At 44.8% G+C, this 14,324-nt stretch overlaps 1 protein-coding gene across 1 annotated transcript in view; it reads left to right on the top strand.

Moving 5' to 3' along the window:
* Positions 1-955: 955 nt before the first annotated feature.
* The window catches only part of ALDH7A1 (aldehyde dehydrogenase 7 family member A1), a 39,929-nt gene continuing 26,560 nt past the window's right edge, over positions 956-14,324 (top strand). Inside the window, exons 1-5 of the mRNA XM_047868819.1 lie at positions 956-1,205; positions 2,660-2,713; positions 3,652-3,717; positions 9,136-9,216; positions 9,772-9,895. Coding sequence (XP_047724775.1) covers positions 1,014-1,205; positions 2,660-2,713; positions 3,652-3,717; positions 9,136-9,216; positions 9,772-9,895 — 517 coding nt within the window. The 5' untranslated portion in view covers positions 956-1,013. The remainder of the gene's footprint in view (positions 1,206-2,659; positions 2,714-3,651; positions 3,718-9,135; positions 9,217-9,771; positions 9,896-14,324) is intronic.

The raw sequence follows: 14,324 nt of genomic DNA, 5'->3' as shown, positions 1-14,324 counted from the left end.
ACTGAGGGAAGTATTAACTCGATTCAACAGTGCATGCCTATTTTTAACTTTTGGAGAAGTTAGTATTTTCCGTACATAATGTAGATCCAGTCACTGTGGAGTAAGATGGGAGATGGTAAGCGCCGGGGAGGTGGAGAGTGAGTGGAAAGGCTATTGCAGGAAAATCGAAGAAATGGAGAATGAAGAGACTTGATCAAAATTGTCTTCGTTCTTCAAAAGCAAGAATATACACGGGCAGGGTATTTAGAAAGAAGTGTCATCATTTAACACTTTTCATTAATTAGAAAACTCTAATTTGTAATTTAACAAAGCAGTGAAAACAACCCTCTGCCTCCCTCCATCAAAAACCTCCTCTGGCTACTCCCCGGAAACAACCGAGACACCGTCACTTGGGAGCTGATTAGAAACGGCGGCGGCTTTCAGACCCCAGCCCAGGTCCAGCGAATCAGAATGTGCATTTCAAAACAACAACAACAACAACAACAACAACAACAACAGGAAAAGAAAAAAAAAGAAATGGGGGGGGCGCCTGGGTGGCTGAGTCGGTTGGGTGACCCACTTCGGCTCAGGTCGTGATCTCGCCCTTCGTGGGTTCGAGCCCCGCGTGGGGCTCTGTGCTGAACGCTTGCTCTGCTCGGAGCCTGGAACCTGCTTCGGATTCTGTGTCTCCTCTCTCTGCCCCTCTCTCGCTTGTGCTCTGTCTCACTCAGCCTCTCAAAAATAAATGAATGTAAAAAAAAAAAAATTGCATTTCTAGCTGAAGTCGCGTTCCCGGCGTCTTTCACCAGATGGCACTAGCCTGCCTTCTCGCTTCCTCCCTGTGGCACGCGCTCGGTTCTAGGCGGGCGCGAGCTCCGCGCGTCCCCGGAAGACCCAGGCCGGCCGGGCGGCGCAGCAGGGGCGAGCTCCAGGGGCGGGACCCGTTCTGCCCAATAGGCTTCCCCGGGCGGGGGGCGGGGCGCTATTTCAGCCGCTCCCCGGGCCGCGGGCGCGCTGAGCGTCCGGGTCTCATTATGTGGCGCGTGCCCCGCCAGCTGTGTGCGCACCTCTTGAGGGGAAGCAAGCTCTCGGACGCTTGGAACAGGCCTGCCGCCTTCATGTCCACTTTGCTCATCAATCAGGCCCAGTACGCTTGGCTGAAGGAGCTGGGGCTCCGCGAGGAAAACGAGGGCGTGTATAATGGAAGTTGGGGAGGCCGGGGAGAGGTATGCGGGGGTCCCGGGAATCTGTGCGGCCTCAGTGCGCTCCGGGAGGCCGCGCGGTCACTGCCCGCACCCGACCCCCCCGCTGCAGCTGTGGACCGTTGTACTGGGTGGGAGGTTTTTAAACCACACAGAAGTGCCCTTGTGTAGCGTGCCTTAAAAAATGCCCCTAGATTTCTCGGTCTTTGTATGCTGTGGCGAAGCAGTGTCATTTGGGAGCTGCTGGGGCCTGAACTTTGCATGCATGCTTACAGCCTTAGCGGCAGAGTTCTGCAATGGGTAGTGAGAAATGCCACACGCTTTAGCGGTGGGAAACTCCCTCAATTTTGTGTTTGGCTCCTCTGATGTGACACGCGCCCCAGGTAATGAGCTGACTTCGTTTTCCACTGTCTTTTCTGCAATCTTTTGTTGGAGTTTGCAAGCTCAGACTTGCTGGAATCCTGTTCTGTTTTCGTGGCCAGGCACCCAGTTAAAGCTCAATAAAATGTTTTCTAGAATACAATGGAAAGGTAAGGTTATTTTCAATCAGGTGTTTTGAAGGCCGCATGCAAAAGAAAGGTTTGATAAGATAATGCTACATAGGGGCGCCTGGTTGGCTCAGTTGGCTAAGCGTCAGGCTTGGGCTGAGGCCATGATCTGGCGGTTAGTGAGCTCGAGCTAGCCTCTGGCTCTTTGCTGACAGCTCAGAGCCTGGAGCCTGCTTCGGACTCTGTGTCGCCCTCTGTCTCTGCCCCTCCTCCCCTCACGCTTTGTCCCTGTCTCTGAAAAACGAATAAATCTTAAAAATAAATAAATAAATAAATAAACATAAAAAAGTTACATAACATGCCACAAAGTTTGTTATGGGTGATATAATGAACTTAGTCTGTTGCAGGAAACATCTTGTTGGTTATCTGTGACTGTAGGAAATGCAAGTGTTTTAAATTATTTCCCTAATCCCCTCTTCTGTTGGTAGTTTGAACCTGTTTTTCCTGTGGCATTGAATCATTAGGCTCCTCGATACATTAATCTCTCCTGAAGATCTTTTAGCTACGTCTTGATTTTTTTCTTTCTAATCTCTGCAGTTTGGGTGGACATAGCCCTTTTCCATAGTTGTCCATTGTTGACTATTTCACCTTCTGACCAGGGCAGAGTAAGAGAGAAGAGTAAGTAAAACTCGTCAGTTTTGTCTGTTATTAATAGAAAAAGTGGCGAAGTAATTAAGTCAGGCTATTGCTTTTAAACCTAACATTCAGAAGGCAAGGGTGGGTTTTGCAAAAAGTGCTTCTGAATGTTTAGGTCAAGAATGAAAGCTCTATGGGTGGCCTATTTGTCATAGAAGTTAGTGTAAAAATTCCCAGTTTGGATGTGGTATCTTTTTTTTCCCTTTCTCCTCTTTTTTTTTTTTCCCCCATTTGATCTTTTCTGCCAGTTTGGAAACAATTGCATTTTCTAAGTCATCTTGTTTTTGTTTTAAGGTTATCACGACTTATTGTCCTGCTAACAATGAACCAATAGCAAGAGTCCGACAGGTAAGTTTTTTTTGTGTGTGAGTTTGAGCCCTGAGTTGGGCTCTGTGCTGACAGTTCAGAGCCTGGAGCCCGCTTCAGGTTCTGTGTCTCATTCTCTTTCTGCCCCTACCCTGCTTGTGCTCTGTCTCTGTCTCTGTGTCTCAAAAATAAATTAATGTTAAAAAAAAAAAAAAAAAAAGCAACATGAAATTTCAAAGTCCGAGAATAATGTGTTTCTTTTTCATTTCACTTTTAAGAGTGTCTGGGAGAGACTGCCCACTCTTTGTGTCGGGCGCCTTAGAAAAGGTGGAACGGAAAAGTCGTGAGGGTGTGTCCCTTTGAGGCCATTTTTCAGAATCCTCTCCTCTTTGAAAGAAGGTTCTGACCTGTGGAGTCTGGGATGGAGCCCATGTGTCTGAATTTCTGATAACATGTCACGTGTTGTCCCCAGATGAGGCTAATGGACCTTGCTTCAAGAAGCAATGTTGTAGAGGGGGACAAAACATAAGAGACTCATAAATATGGAGAACAAACAGAGGGTTACTGAAGAGGGTGTGGGAGGGGGGATGGGCTAAATGGGTAGGGGGCATTAAGGAATCTACTCCTGAAATCATTATTGCACTATATGCTAATTTGGATGTAAATTAAAAATAAAATAAAATAAAAAAGAAATGTAAAAAAAAAACCTTTCAAATGCTGCTGATGGAAGGAAATAAACTAAATGCATTATATATGCATAAAAAGAGCAATGTTGTAAAAAGCACCGCTAAATTTGAAGTTGTCTTACTGGGTTCTCATGAGTGTTTGGATACATAGGCTGTGAAAATCATTGGAATCTACAAATCTGAGGGTCACCCAGAGAGATTCCAGTCCTTTTGCAAAAATCTTGTAGCTTCTCACAAGGGGATCATTGCTTCCTTTTCTTTTTCCCTTGGTCTCCCCCCTAATTGTTAATTTAGGCCAGCGTGGCTGACTATGAAGAAACTGTGAAGAAAGCAAGGGAAGCCTGGAGAATCTGGGCAGAGGTGAGTATGAAGGTCACAGCACCATGATCTGTTGTAACTGCAGGGAGATATAGAGAAATCTGATGAGGAGTCAGGCTCCCTAAAATGGGAGTTCCTTGGGGGTTGTGCTAATCTCCTCTGCTGTAGACCTGGGATTGTGCCTTTTCCATATTTGGCTTTCAGTAAATGGGTGATTTAAAATGGATTAAAAGTCTCTAGTGATGTAGTGTAAACTTCAGCTCTGAATACTCTATTTTCCAAATGAAGTTTCTTAAATTTCTTTTATTTTTTTGAAATTTCTTAAATTTCTAATTGAACAAAAAGAAAAGAATATGTATGCTAGAAACACCCTTTTTATCTCAGTTTCTTCCCACTCCCCCTGCCAGCTTTATGCAAAGGTGGGGATGTGGGAGTGTGGGAAGGAGCGTCTCAGAAATTCCTGGTTCAGAGGACAGGGGCTTGAGTTCCTCCACCCTCTGATTAGGCCTGGAAGCAAGTTGTGCCTCCTCCGTGACTGTCTCCACCAGGGGTAATATGAGCGGCTCTAGGGGCTGTGACTGGCCGGGCTGGGTCACAGGGAGCTGTCACTAGGTGAGGGCCAGGCTCTGGAGGAGAAGAGAGGGAAGAACTGGGGTGGCCTGGATTTCCCAGTCCTCCCTCTCCTCTCCCACTCTGAATATCCCTTTTGATCTACCACCAAAGGTTATAGGCCTGAGGCTGGAGGAATATGGGGATGGTTTAACCCAGCTCTCCCCCCTCTGTTTTGTCTTGTAAATAGAGGAGACCCAGAATTCCTCCTCCATTCCTGCAGTTTTGGTGAGGTTTAAATGAGTTACTAATTGGAATTGCTTACTGGAGAATGTGGCCTTTGCCAACCTCTGTACCTGAGTCACAGAACCCAGTGCTGCCAAGTTGCGGGCTGCTGAGCCCGTGTTTTCTCTGAATCAAAGATTGCTAGGGTGACTTGGGGAGGGGCAGGCTCTCCCAGAGAGCCCTGAATTGGATGCTCCTTAGCTGTCAGCCCCGGGACCCCCTCTTTGTAAAGCGGGAGAAACATCTTGACTTTAAATGAGGCTGTAAATTGGCTCAGGGTTCCATTATGTGCTATGAGAATATCCTTGAGCAGTGAAATACCACTTCCAAAAGTAAATAGAGTGGTAACTAAAGTTCACCGTACCTAAGAGAAGAGTGTCCAAAGCAGTACCAATTTATTGTTTTAAAAATAATTATTTTGAGGGGCGCCTGGGTGGCGCAGTCGTTAAGTGTCCGACTTCAGCCAGGTCACGATCTCGCGGTCCGTGAGTTCGAGCCCCGCGTCAGGCTCTGGGCTGATGGCTCAGAGCCTGGAGCCTGTTTCCGATTCTGTGTCTCCCTTCTCTCTGCCCCTCCCCCGTTCATGCTCTGTCTCTCTCTGTCCCAAAAATAAATAAACGTTGAAAAATAAAAATAAAAAAAAATAATAATTATTTTGAGGGCTCCTGGGTGGCTCATTTGGTTGAGCATTGGACTCTTGATTTCGGCTCAGGTCATGATCTCATGGTTTGTAGGTTCGAGCCCGGTGTTCACTCCATGCTGACATCTTCCAGACCCTGCTTGAGATTATGTCCCTTCCCATCCCCCTGCCCCTCCCCCTTCACTATTCACTATCTCTCCAAATAAATAAATACATGAAATTTTTTTTCTTTTTGATCATAAATACCTATTCCTTACTAAAAAAATGGATAATGCACTAAATGAGATAATTAAATTTAATCCCCTTACCTCCTCTAGTTCGATACAGAATGTTTGTTAGAGTTATGTTTTGGTGCATTTCCTTACAGGCTTTTTTTTTTTTTTTTAATTTTTCAGGGAGAGAGAGAGAGAGGCAAAGCATGAGTAGGGGAGAAGTAGAGAGAGAAGGAGACACGGGATTCGAAGCAGGCTCCAGGCTCTGAGCTGTCAGCACAGAGCCCGATTCGGGGCTCAAACTCACGGACCGCAAGATCATGACCTGAGCCAAAGTCTGACGCTTAACTGACTAAGCCACCCAGGCACCCCGATATATATATATTTTTTGGTTTGTTTTAAGTTTATTTTGAGAGCAAGAGAAAGCACGGGTGGGAGAGGGGGAGAGAGGAGAGAGCAAGAACCAAGCAGGTTCCACACTGTCAGCTCAGAGCCTGACTCAGAAACCCTGAGATCAATACCTGAGCCGAAGTCAGACGCTTAATTGGCTGAGCCCCCCAAGCGACCCTCCTTCCAGTCTTTTATGTATTTCATAGTTGTGATTATTATACCTACTTCCTATGTACATGGCATAGTGTAAAAGTTTGTGACCTGTCATCGTACTGAATAGAAGCTTAAAGTTACTGCATAATTTTTTAATATCATTGTTTCTCTGTACATAAGCTATTTACAAAAAATTTAATTACAGTTTATTTTTTAGAGCAGTTTTAGTTTATAGTAGTATAGAGAGATGAGGTTTTTTGAGGTCATAATGGGGTTCATGGGGTCCAGACCCGACAGCCAAGAAAATTCTTAAAGACATCTTTGGTGCAAAAAGGTGATTTTACTAAAGCACGGGGACAAGACCTGTGGGCAGAAAGAGCTGCTCCAGGACCTTGAGGAAAGACTGGTTATATACTATGGAGTGGGGGGGTGGGGGTGGGGGTGGTAAAGTCCAGTGGAAGTTTCCAGTGAGATTTTCATATGCTAAAGAAGACTGCCAGGATACTGGAGGCCTAGCCATTGTTGAGCTAAGGTGGTTTTCCCTCTAGCAAAGCATTAGCATTAAGACCCTAGGAAGTTCCCGGAGAAGCTTTTTACTCTCCTGGCCTCATGTATTCATCAATGGGCTGCGGATTATAAGGATATTTAATTTTATCTGCCATTTCCTTCTGCCTTTGTTTCCCACATCTTAGAGGAGGAAAAATTTTTTGTTTTCACTTTTGTGTATTGTGGCTGGTCTAATACCGGACATAAAACAGATTAATAGGAGGCCCTGGGTCTCAGTAGGTTAAATGACCAACCCTTGATTTTGGCTCAGGTCATGATCTCATGCTTCGGTTCCTGAGATCTGGCCCCTCTCTTTCTGCCCGTTCCCTGGCATGTGCTTACTCTGTGTGTGTGTGTGTCTCTCTCTCTCTTAAAATAAATAAACTTAAAAAAAAAAAAAAAAACACCACTAACAGGAGAGAAACAAATTTAATTTCTTATGTGGGGCGGGTAAGGATGATGATGGTGACCAAGATCGAAACCCAAGAATAGCCAGGCATCTAGGCTTATATACACCCAGAGCTCTGGGCCCTCATGGAGGAAGAAGGCAATTCACAGGAAGGTGAAAGGAGCAGATGTTCAGTACAGAAATGTTTTCCCTTCCATACACTAGGTCTCTCTTTATAAAAGTTATCTTTTTTTTAAATTTAAAAAAAAAATTTATTTTTTTACATTTATTTATTTTTGTGAGACAGAGCACGAGTGGGGGAGGGGCAGAAAGAGAGAGGGAGACACAGAATCTGAAGAGGCTCCGGGCTCTGAGCCATCAGCAAAGAGCCCGAGGTGGGGCTCGAACTCACACACTGTGAGATCCTGACCTGAGCTGAAGTCAGATGCTCAACCAACTGAGCCACCCAGGCGCCCCTGTAAAAGTTATCTTTGGTGAGGCACCTAGATGGCTCATTTGGTTAAGCATCCAACTCTTGAGCTCACCCCAGGTCACGATCTCAGGATCCTGAGTACAAGCTTGGCATTGGGCTCTGTGCTGGGTGTGAAGCCTACTTAAAAAATAAAGTAAAATTGGGGTCCTGGGTGGCTCAGTGGGTTAAGCGTCTGACTGCAGCTCACATCACCATCTCGCAGTTTGTGAGTTCGAGCCCTGCATCGGGCTCTGTGCTGACAGCTTGGAGCTTGGAGCCTGCTTCACATTCTGTGGCTCCCCTCTCTCTGCTTCTCCCCTGCTTGTGTTCTGTCTCTCTCTCTCTCTCAAAAATAAATAAAAAACATTAAAAAACGATTAAAAAAATGAATAATAAAAGTTTACTTTATTTAAATTTTTTTTTTAATGTTTTTATTTATTTTTGAGACAGAGAGACAGAGCACGAGCAGGGGAAGGGCAGAGAGGTAGAAACAGAATCCGAAGCAGGCTCCAGGCTCTGAGCGGTCAGCACAGAGCCCGACACGGGGCTCGAACCCACAGACTGTGATATCATGAACTGAGCTGAAGTCGGACACTCAACTGACTGAGCCACCCAGGCGCCCCAAAAGTTTACTTTGATAATAAGAGTAGTAAGATAATAATATAATACATGTTAATAATAAAAATAAAAAATAATAAAAATAATAACAGACTTTTTGGCATAGGTCCCCTTTGTAAGTTCTTGACAAAGAGGTTGAAAGCTTTTCCTGAGTCTGTTTGGCCTTTGCCTTCTGCTCAAAATAATCCTCATGCCAAAGTGGCATAGTCTGGAGTGGCTTATTCTGACCCACCATCAACAAAAAGATAAGCAGAAAGTAGGGAGTTTGTGTACTTTATCACACTTTTCATGTTTCCCTCTTAACGTCATCTTGTGTTAACCCCATACATTTGTTACAGTTGGAGAGTCAATTTGGATAAATCATAATTTACTAAAGTGCACAATTTACATTAGGATTGACTGTGTGCATGCACTGTTTTATTTATTTATTTATTTTAAATTTATTGTTTTTTTTCCCAACGTTTATTTATTTTTGGGACAGAGAGAGACAGAGCATGAACGGGGGAGGGGCAGAGAGAGAGGGAGACACAGAATCGGAAACAGGCTCCAGGCTCTGAGCCATCAGCCCAGAGCCTGACGCGGGGCTCGAACTCACAGACCGCGAAATCGTGACCTGGCTGAAGTCGGACGCTTGACCGACTGTGCCACCCAGGCGCCCCAAGCACTGTTTTAAATGCCAGTGAAACTTTTGACCAGAAACCTTTAATTTATGTGTGTATTTATCCAAGTGTGTGTGAATTCAGGATATTTCTTTTCCTGAACGGGCTTTAAAAAATTTTTTTTAACTTTATTTATTTTGACAGCAAGAGAGAGAGAGCATGTGTTTTGGGGAGGAAATGAGAGGATGCCAAGCAGGCTCTGTGGTGTAGTGCAGTTTGACCCATAAGAAAACGTTTCTGGGTATCATAAAGGTTTAGGGGTGTTTAAGGTATTTTAAGCCTTTTCTAGAGTCATTCCAGAGGTGTGTTCAGTCTCTGAATTTCTCTGTGCATATGGCACAGTCCCTTGCTCTCCAGGAGCCAGTCGTCTGGATGTTTTCTGGGTCTCTTGGTATTGGTTTACGGGATGTGTGATAACCACGTTCTTGATGTGATCAGGAAGTCATCTGATGGGTTTGTAGTTCTCTCACAGCACATTGGTCTAATACTGTGTTACAGATGTGAGTTCACACTTTGAATCACACACTAAGATTCCATTCTCTCCTTAGGTTCCTGCTCCGAAGAGAGGAGAAGTAGTGAGACAGATTGGGGATGCCTTGCGGGAGAAGATCCAAGTACTAGGAAGTTTGGTAAAGTATTTTTGTAGTAAATACACAGTCCTTTGAGTGGGGCATAAGACTGTTGTGCATCTGTGTTTAAGGTTGTGATGCTTAAGGAAAACAGTTGATACATTTAAAATCTTCTTTTTAGAGGAAAGATGGACAAGAGGAACAAAGAAAAATAAAGACAGTTCTTGGGTTTTTTTTCTTTTTTTAATGTTTATTTTTGAAAGAGAGGGAGACAGCGCATGAATTGGGGAGGGGCAGAGAGAGAGGGAGACACAGGATCTGAAGCAGGCTACAGGCTCTGAGCTGTTAGCACAGAGCCTGACGTGGGACTCGAACCCACGAACTGTGAGGTCATGACTTGTGCCAAAGTCGGACACTTAACTGACGGCCACCCAGGCACCCTGTTTTTGGTTTCTTAAATTGTTAAGATAATAACAGACTTTTTTAAGATCATTACCTTCACAAAAGAGACCCAAAATATGGTTTGCTTTCCTGCCCGACCTCCTCGCCCCATAAATTTAGTAATTAAACTGTGAACTGTGTCGGAAAAATGCTTCTTGGCTTTTTGTTTTTTAGGTGTCTTTGGAGATGGGGAAAATCTTAGTGGAAGGTGTAGGAGAAGTTCAAGAGTACGTGGATATTTGTGATTATGCTGTTGGCTTATCACGGATGATTGGGGGACCCATCTTGCCTTCTGAAAGTAAGCAATGAAGTCAGTTAAACTAAGAGTTTTTGACTCTTAGAGCTCCAAAAAATGTGCTGGCTGTGAACAGTTTGCAAAAGAGGAATTGCATATATCACATAAAAATATGAAAATGTCTTTAATCTCTGCATGAACAAATGTGAATTACAATAGGTGAGAACATCAGATCCTTTAAGAAGATCCTTCTTAAAATTTTCTTTTTTTTTTTTATTTTTATTTTATTTTATTTTATTTTATTTTATTTTATTTTATTTTATTTTATTTTATTTTATTTTATTTTTTTCAACGTTTATTTATTTTTGGGACAGAGAGAGACAGAGCATGAACGGGGGAGGGGCAGAGAGAGAGGGAGACACAGAATCGGAAGCAGGCTCCAGGCTCCAGGCCATCAGCCCAGAGCCTGACGCGGGGCTCGAACTCCCGGACCGCGAGATCGTGACCTGGCTGAAGTCGGATGCTTAACCGACTGCGCCACCCAGGTGCCCCAAAATTTTCTATTTTTAAAGATTAGACTGTTTTGGCAAGTCCATGGGTGAGACAGCTGTTCTTTAATGGGGACTTTTGGTAACATGAATCACTAGTCCATCAGGAAAACAATTCAAAAATCTATGCAAATGGCCTGAAATATTTAATGCCAGTTTCAAGAATGTAATTTGAGTAAATTCCCTGAAATGTGACAAATGTTTATATGTAAAGATGTTCCTTGTAGTGTCAATAGGAAACATTTGAAATGATCTAGGGGCAGCTGGTTGGCTCAGTTGGTTGAGTGTCCAACTTCAGCTCTGGTCATGATCTTGTGGTCTGTGAGTTTGAGCCCTGTGTTGGGCTCTGTGCTAACAGCTCAGAGCCTGGGACCTACCTTGGGTTCTGTGTCTCCTCTCTTTGCCCCTCCCCCACTCATGTTCAGTCTCTCTTGTCTCTTAAAAATGAATAAATATTTAAAAAATATTTTTAATGATCTGAGTGCCATTTTATATGACAAAGGTTAAGCTAATTTTGGTAGTTTGTTGGTATATGTGTGTGTGTGTATATGTATATATTATTTTCTTTTTATTTATTTATTTTGACAGTGTGTGAGCACAGGAGGGGCAGAGAGAGAGGGAGAGAGAGAATCACAAGCAGGCTCCTGCACAGAGCCCAATGTGAGACGCAAACACATAAACCGTGAGATCATGACCTGAGCCGAAATCAAGAGTCAGACGTTTGGGGCGCTTGGGTGGCTCATTCGGTTAAGCGTCTGACTTCAGCTCAGGTCATGATCACACAGTCCGAGTTCGAGCCCCACGTCAGGCTCTGTGCTGACAGCTCAGAGCCTGGAACCTGCTTCGGATTCTGTGTCTGTCTGTCTGTCTGTCTCTCTCTCTCTCTCTCTCTCTCTGCCCCTCCCCTGCTCATGCTCTGTCTCTGTCTCAAAAATAAATAAAAACATTAAAAGAAAAATAAAAGAAAAAATAAATATAACCATTCTCCTTTAAAAAAAAAAAAAAGTCAGACCCTTAATTGAGCCGCCCTGGTGCCCCAGTCTACTAGCATATATTAAAAGTCATACTTGGGAAGATTGTTTCCCACAACCGCACACTTTTATGGGAAAGTTGTGTTTACTTTTAAATTGTTCTAGGTTTTTTTTTTCTTTTTTTCTTAAGAGGTGATAAATTTGTATCACAAAATTGAAAAAGAATGAAATGGTAAAGGATGAAAAGTTATTTTCTTTTTTAACACATACTTTTTTTTTTTTTCCAACGTTTTTTTTTTTTTTTTTTTTTTTTAATTTTTGGGACAGAGAGAGACAGAGCATGAACGGGGGAGGGGCAGAGAGAGAGGGAGACACAGAATCGGAAACAGGCTCCAGGCTCCGAGCCATCAGCCCAGAGCCCGACGCGGGGCTCGAACTCACGGACCGCGAGATCGTGACCTGGCTGAAGTCGGACGCTTAACCGACTGCGCCACCCAGGCGCCCCAGAAAAGTTATTTTCTTACCCTCCTGGGTGCTCCCAAATATCCCCATGGAAGTAGTGAATGTTTCTGGTTTCTTGTGTATCTTTTTAGAGCTTTTGTTGTTGGGTGGGCAAATATGTGTCTTTTAGGCACACAGACATGACCAAGCTATATGCTCTATTCTATACTTACTTTTTACTTAAGGTGTCTCAGAGATTGTTGCTTCTCATTCCAGGAGGGGACTTCCTTCATCTTTTTTTATTAGTCCTTTTTTTATTAGACAACCAACAGGTTGTCAGGACACTAATTATTTTAGCCAGTTTCCAAATAATGGATACGTGGGGTATTTTTTCAGTTTTTTGCTGAAAATGACTATGTTGCAATGACTGACCTTGTACTCTGAGGAGGTTTCAACAGTGAGGATAAGGGTTTATGTGATTTGGAAAGTTGGCATTGTTGATGGAGCAAAACAGGTGACTGCATGTCTGTGTAGAAAGTACCTGGGAATGGAAGTTGGCCAAAGCAGTCCCGGTGGTTGTCTGTGTGTAGCAGAATTACTGATGGCTGCTATTGTCGTCCTTCCTCCCTCCCTGTCTTTCCTTTGTTTCTTTTAAATATTTATTTATAAATTTTGAGAGAGAGGTGTGGGGAGTGGGAGAGGGGCAGAGAGAGAGGGAGAATCCCAAGCACAGGGCTCAAACTCATGAAGTGTGAGATCATGACCTGAGCTGAAATCAAGAGTTAGACACTTAACCAGCTGAGCCACCCAGGCACCCCTGTTTCTTTTTCTTTTTATGTTTGTTTGTTTACTTTGAGAGGGAGAGAGCGAGAGCGAGCAGGCATGAGCAGGGGAGGGGCAGAGAGAGCAGGAGACAGAGAATCCCAAGCATGTTCTGTGCTTACAGTGCAGAGCCCAACATGGGGCTCAACCTTAGGAACTGCGAGATCATGACCTGAGAGAAAGCCAAGAATTGGATGCTTAGCTGACTGAGCCACCCAGGTGCCCCTTATTGATGATTTTTAATAGGCTTTTCTAGTTTGAAAAGTTAGTAAATTTCCAGTTTGGAGAAATACACATCTGCAAACAGGAACTTCTTTGATTTATACCTGCTGAGATGTCTGCCTCACCAATTAAAACCTTTTTCACTTGTTTTACACATATTTTAGGAGAGTAGATTTATTCACCTCTACAGAGGCTTTGCTGGTAACTTTGACTTCATTGATGTAGTAGATGCTTACTGAGTGTCTAGCAGGTGCCAGGTGAACGGATAGGTGATACTTGATCAATAAGGCGTTGTCCTTGCCCTAAAGGAATTTATAAGATTGAAGATTCTTCATGTTTTAGAGTGGGAGGCAAGTAATGGACAAGTAATGGGAGGAGTGTAACAGAGCATGGTAAGTCCTGTGGTGGGGTGCAGGGGAGGGTGTGGCCCTGAGTCAGCCTTGCGGGGGTCAGGAAAGGCCCCTGGGAGACAGTAATCCAAGGCAAGGCCTCAGGGGTGAGAGGGGTGGGGCAGAATGGTCTTAACGCTGGGCCAAAGCCCACATGAAATAAGCTGGGAGAGGGGAGCCTGGGTGGCTCAGTTGGTCGAGCGTCCGACTTTGGCTCAGGTCATGATCTCACGGTTCGTGGGTTCGAGTCCTGCGTCGGGCTCTGTGCTGACAGCTTAGAGCCTGGAGCCTGCTTCGGATTCTGTGTCTCCCCCTCTCTCTGCCCCTCCCCTGCTCATGCTCTGTCTCTCTGTGTCTCAAAAATAAATAAAAAATTAAAAAAAAAAAAAAAAGCTGGGAGAATGTGGCTTATTTGGGCAACTGCCTTGGTTGCACAGCTTGCAGGCACCATCTGAGCGGGGAGGCAGGGTGGAGAGGGAGCCCCGGGAAGGCACTTGTCCTGTTGAAGAATTCAGACTTTGTCCTGAGGGCAGTTACGGTAGTGATCCAGATACCACAGAGTTGTAAGCAGGGGAGGGAGGTGATCAGGCCTGCACTGGCCTCTGTGGGGGGAAGGACAAAGAGGGGAGGGCAGGAGAGGAGGAGGCAGGCCCTGCCAGGAAGAGTGTGTCAGCACATCATCTCAGGGAGGGGAGGAGGATTGAGGTACGTCGAGGAAAGGGAGGGCAGCAGCTCCTGGGCACCCTGTTCCCGCAGGGTGAGTGTGGCCAGAAAGATGGACGGCTGGGAGCATCACCTTCCAGTCAGTGTGTGGTTTTAACTCCATTTGTGAACTGTCCACCTCCTTGCTCCAGTTCACTGCTCCATCTGCTTTGATTAAAATAGGCCCTTTGAGGTGCCTAGGTGGCTCAGTTGGTTAAACTCTTGATTTTGTTTTGGGTCATGATCTTATGGTTTGTGGGAGTTTGAGCCCTGCCCAGCCTTGGGCTCTGTGCTGACAGTGTGGAGCCTGCTTGGGATTCTCTGTCTCCATCCCTCCCTCTCTCCCTCTGTCTCCCTCTCTTCTTCCCTCTCTGTCCCTCCCCTCCTCAAAAATAAA

Source organism: Prionailurus viverrinus, chromosome A1 (genome assembly GCF_022837055.1).
Source record: "Prionailurus viverrinus isolate Anna chromosome A1, UM_Priviv_1.0, whole genome shotgun sequence".
NCBI lineage: Eukaryota > Metazoa > Chordata > Mammalia > Carnivora > Felidae > Prionailurus > Prionailurus viverrinus.
Note: the sequence above shows the minus strand (reverse complement) of the source record. Positions and strands in the feature narration are given on the sequence as shown.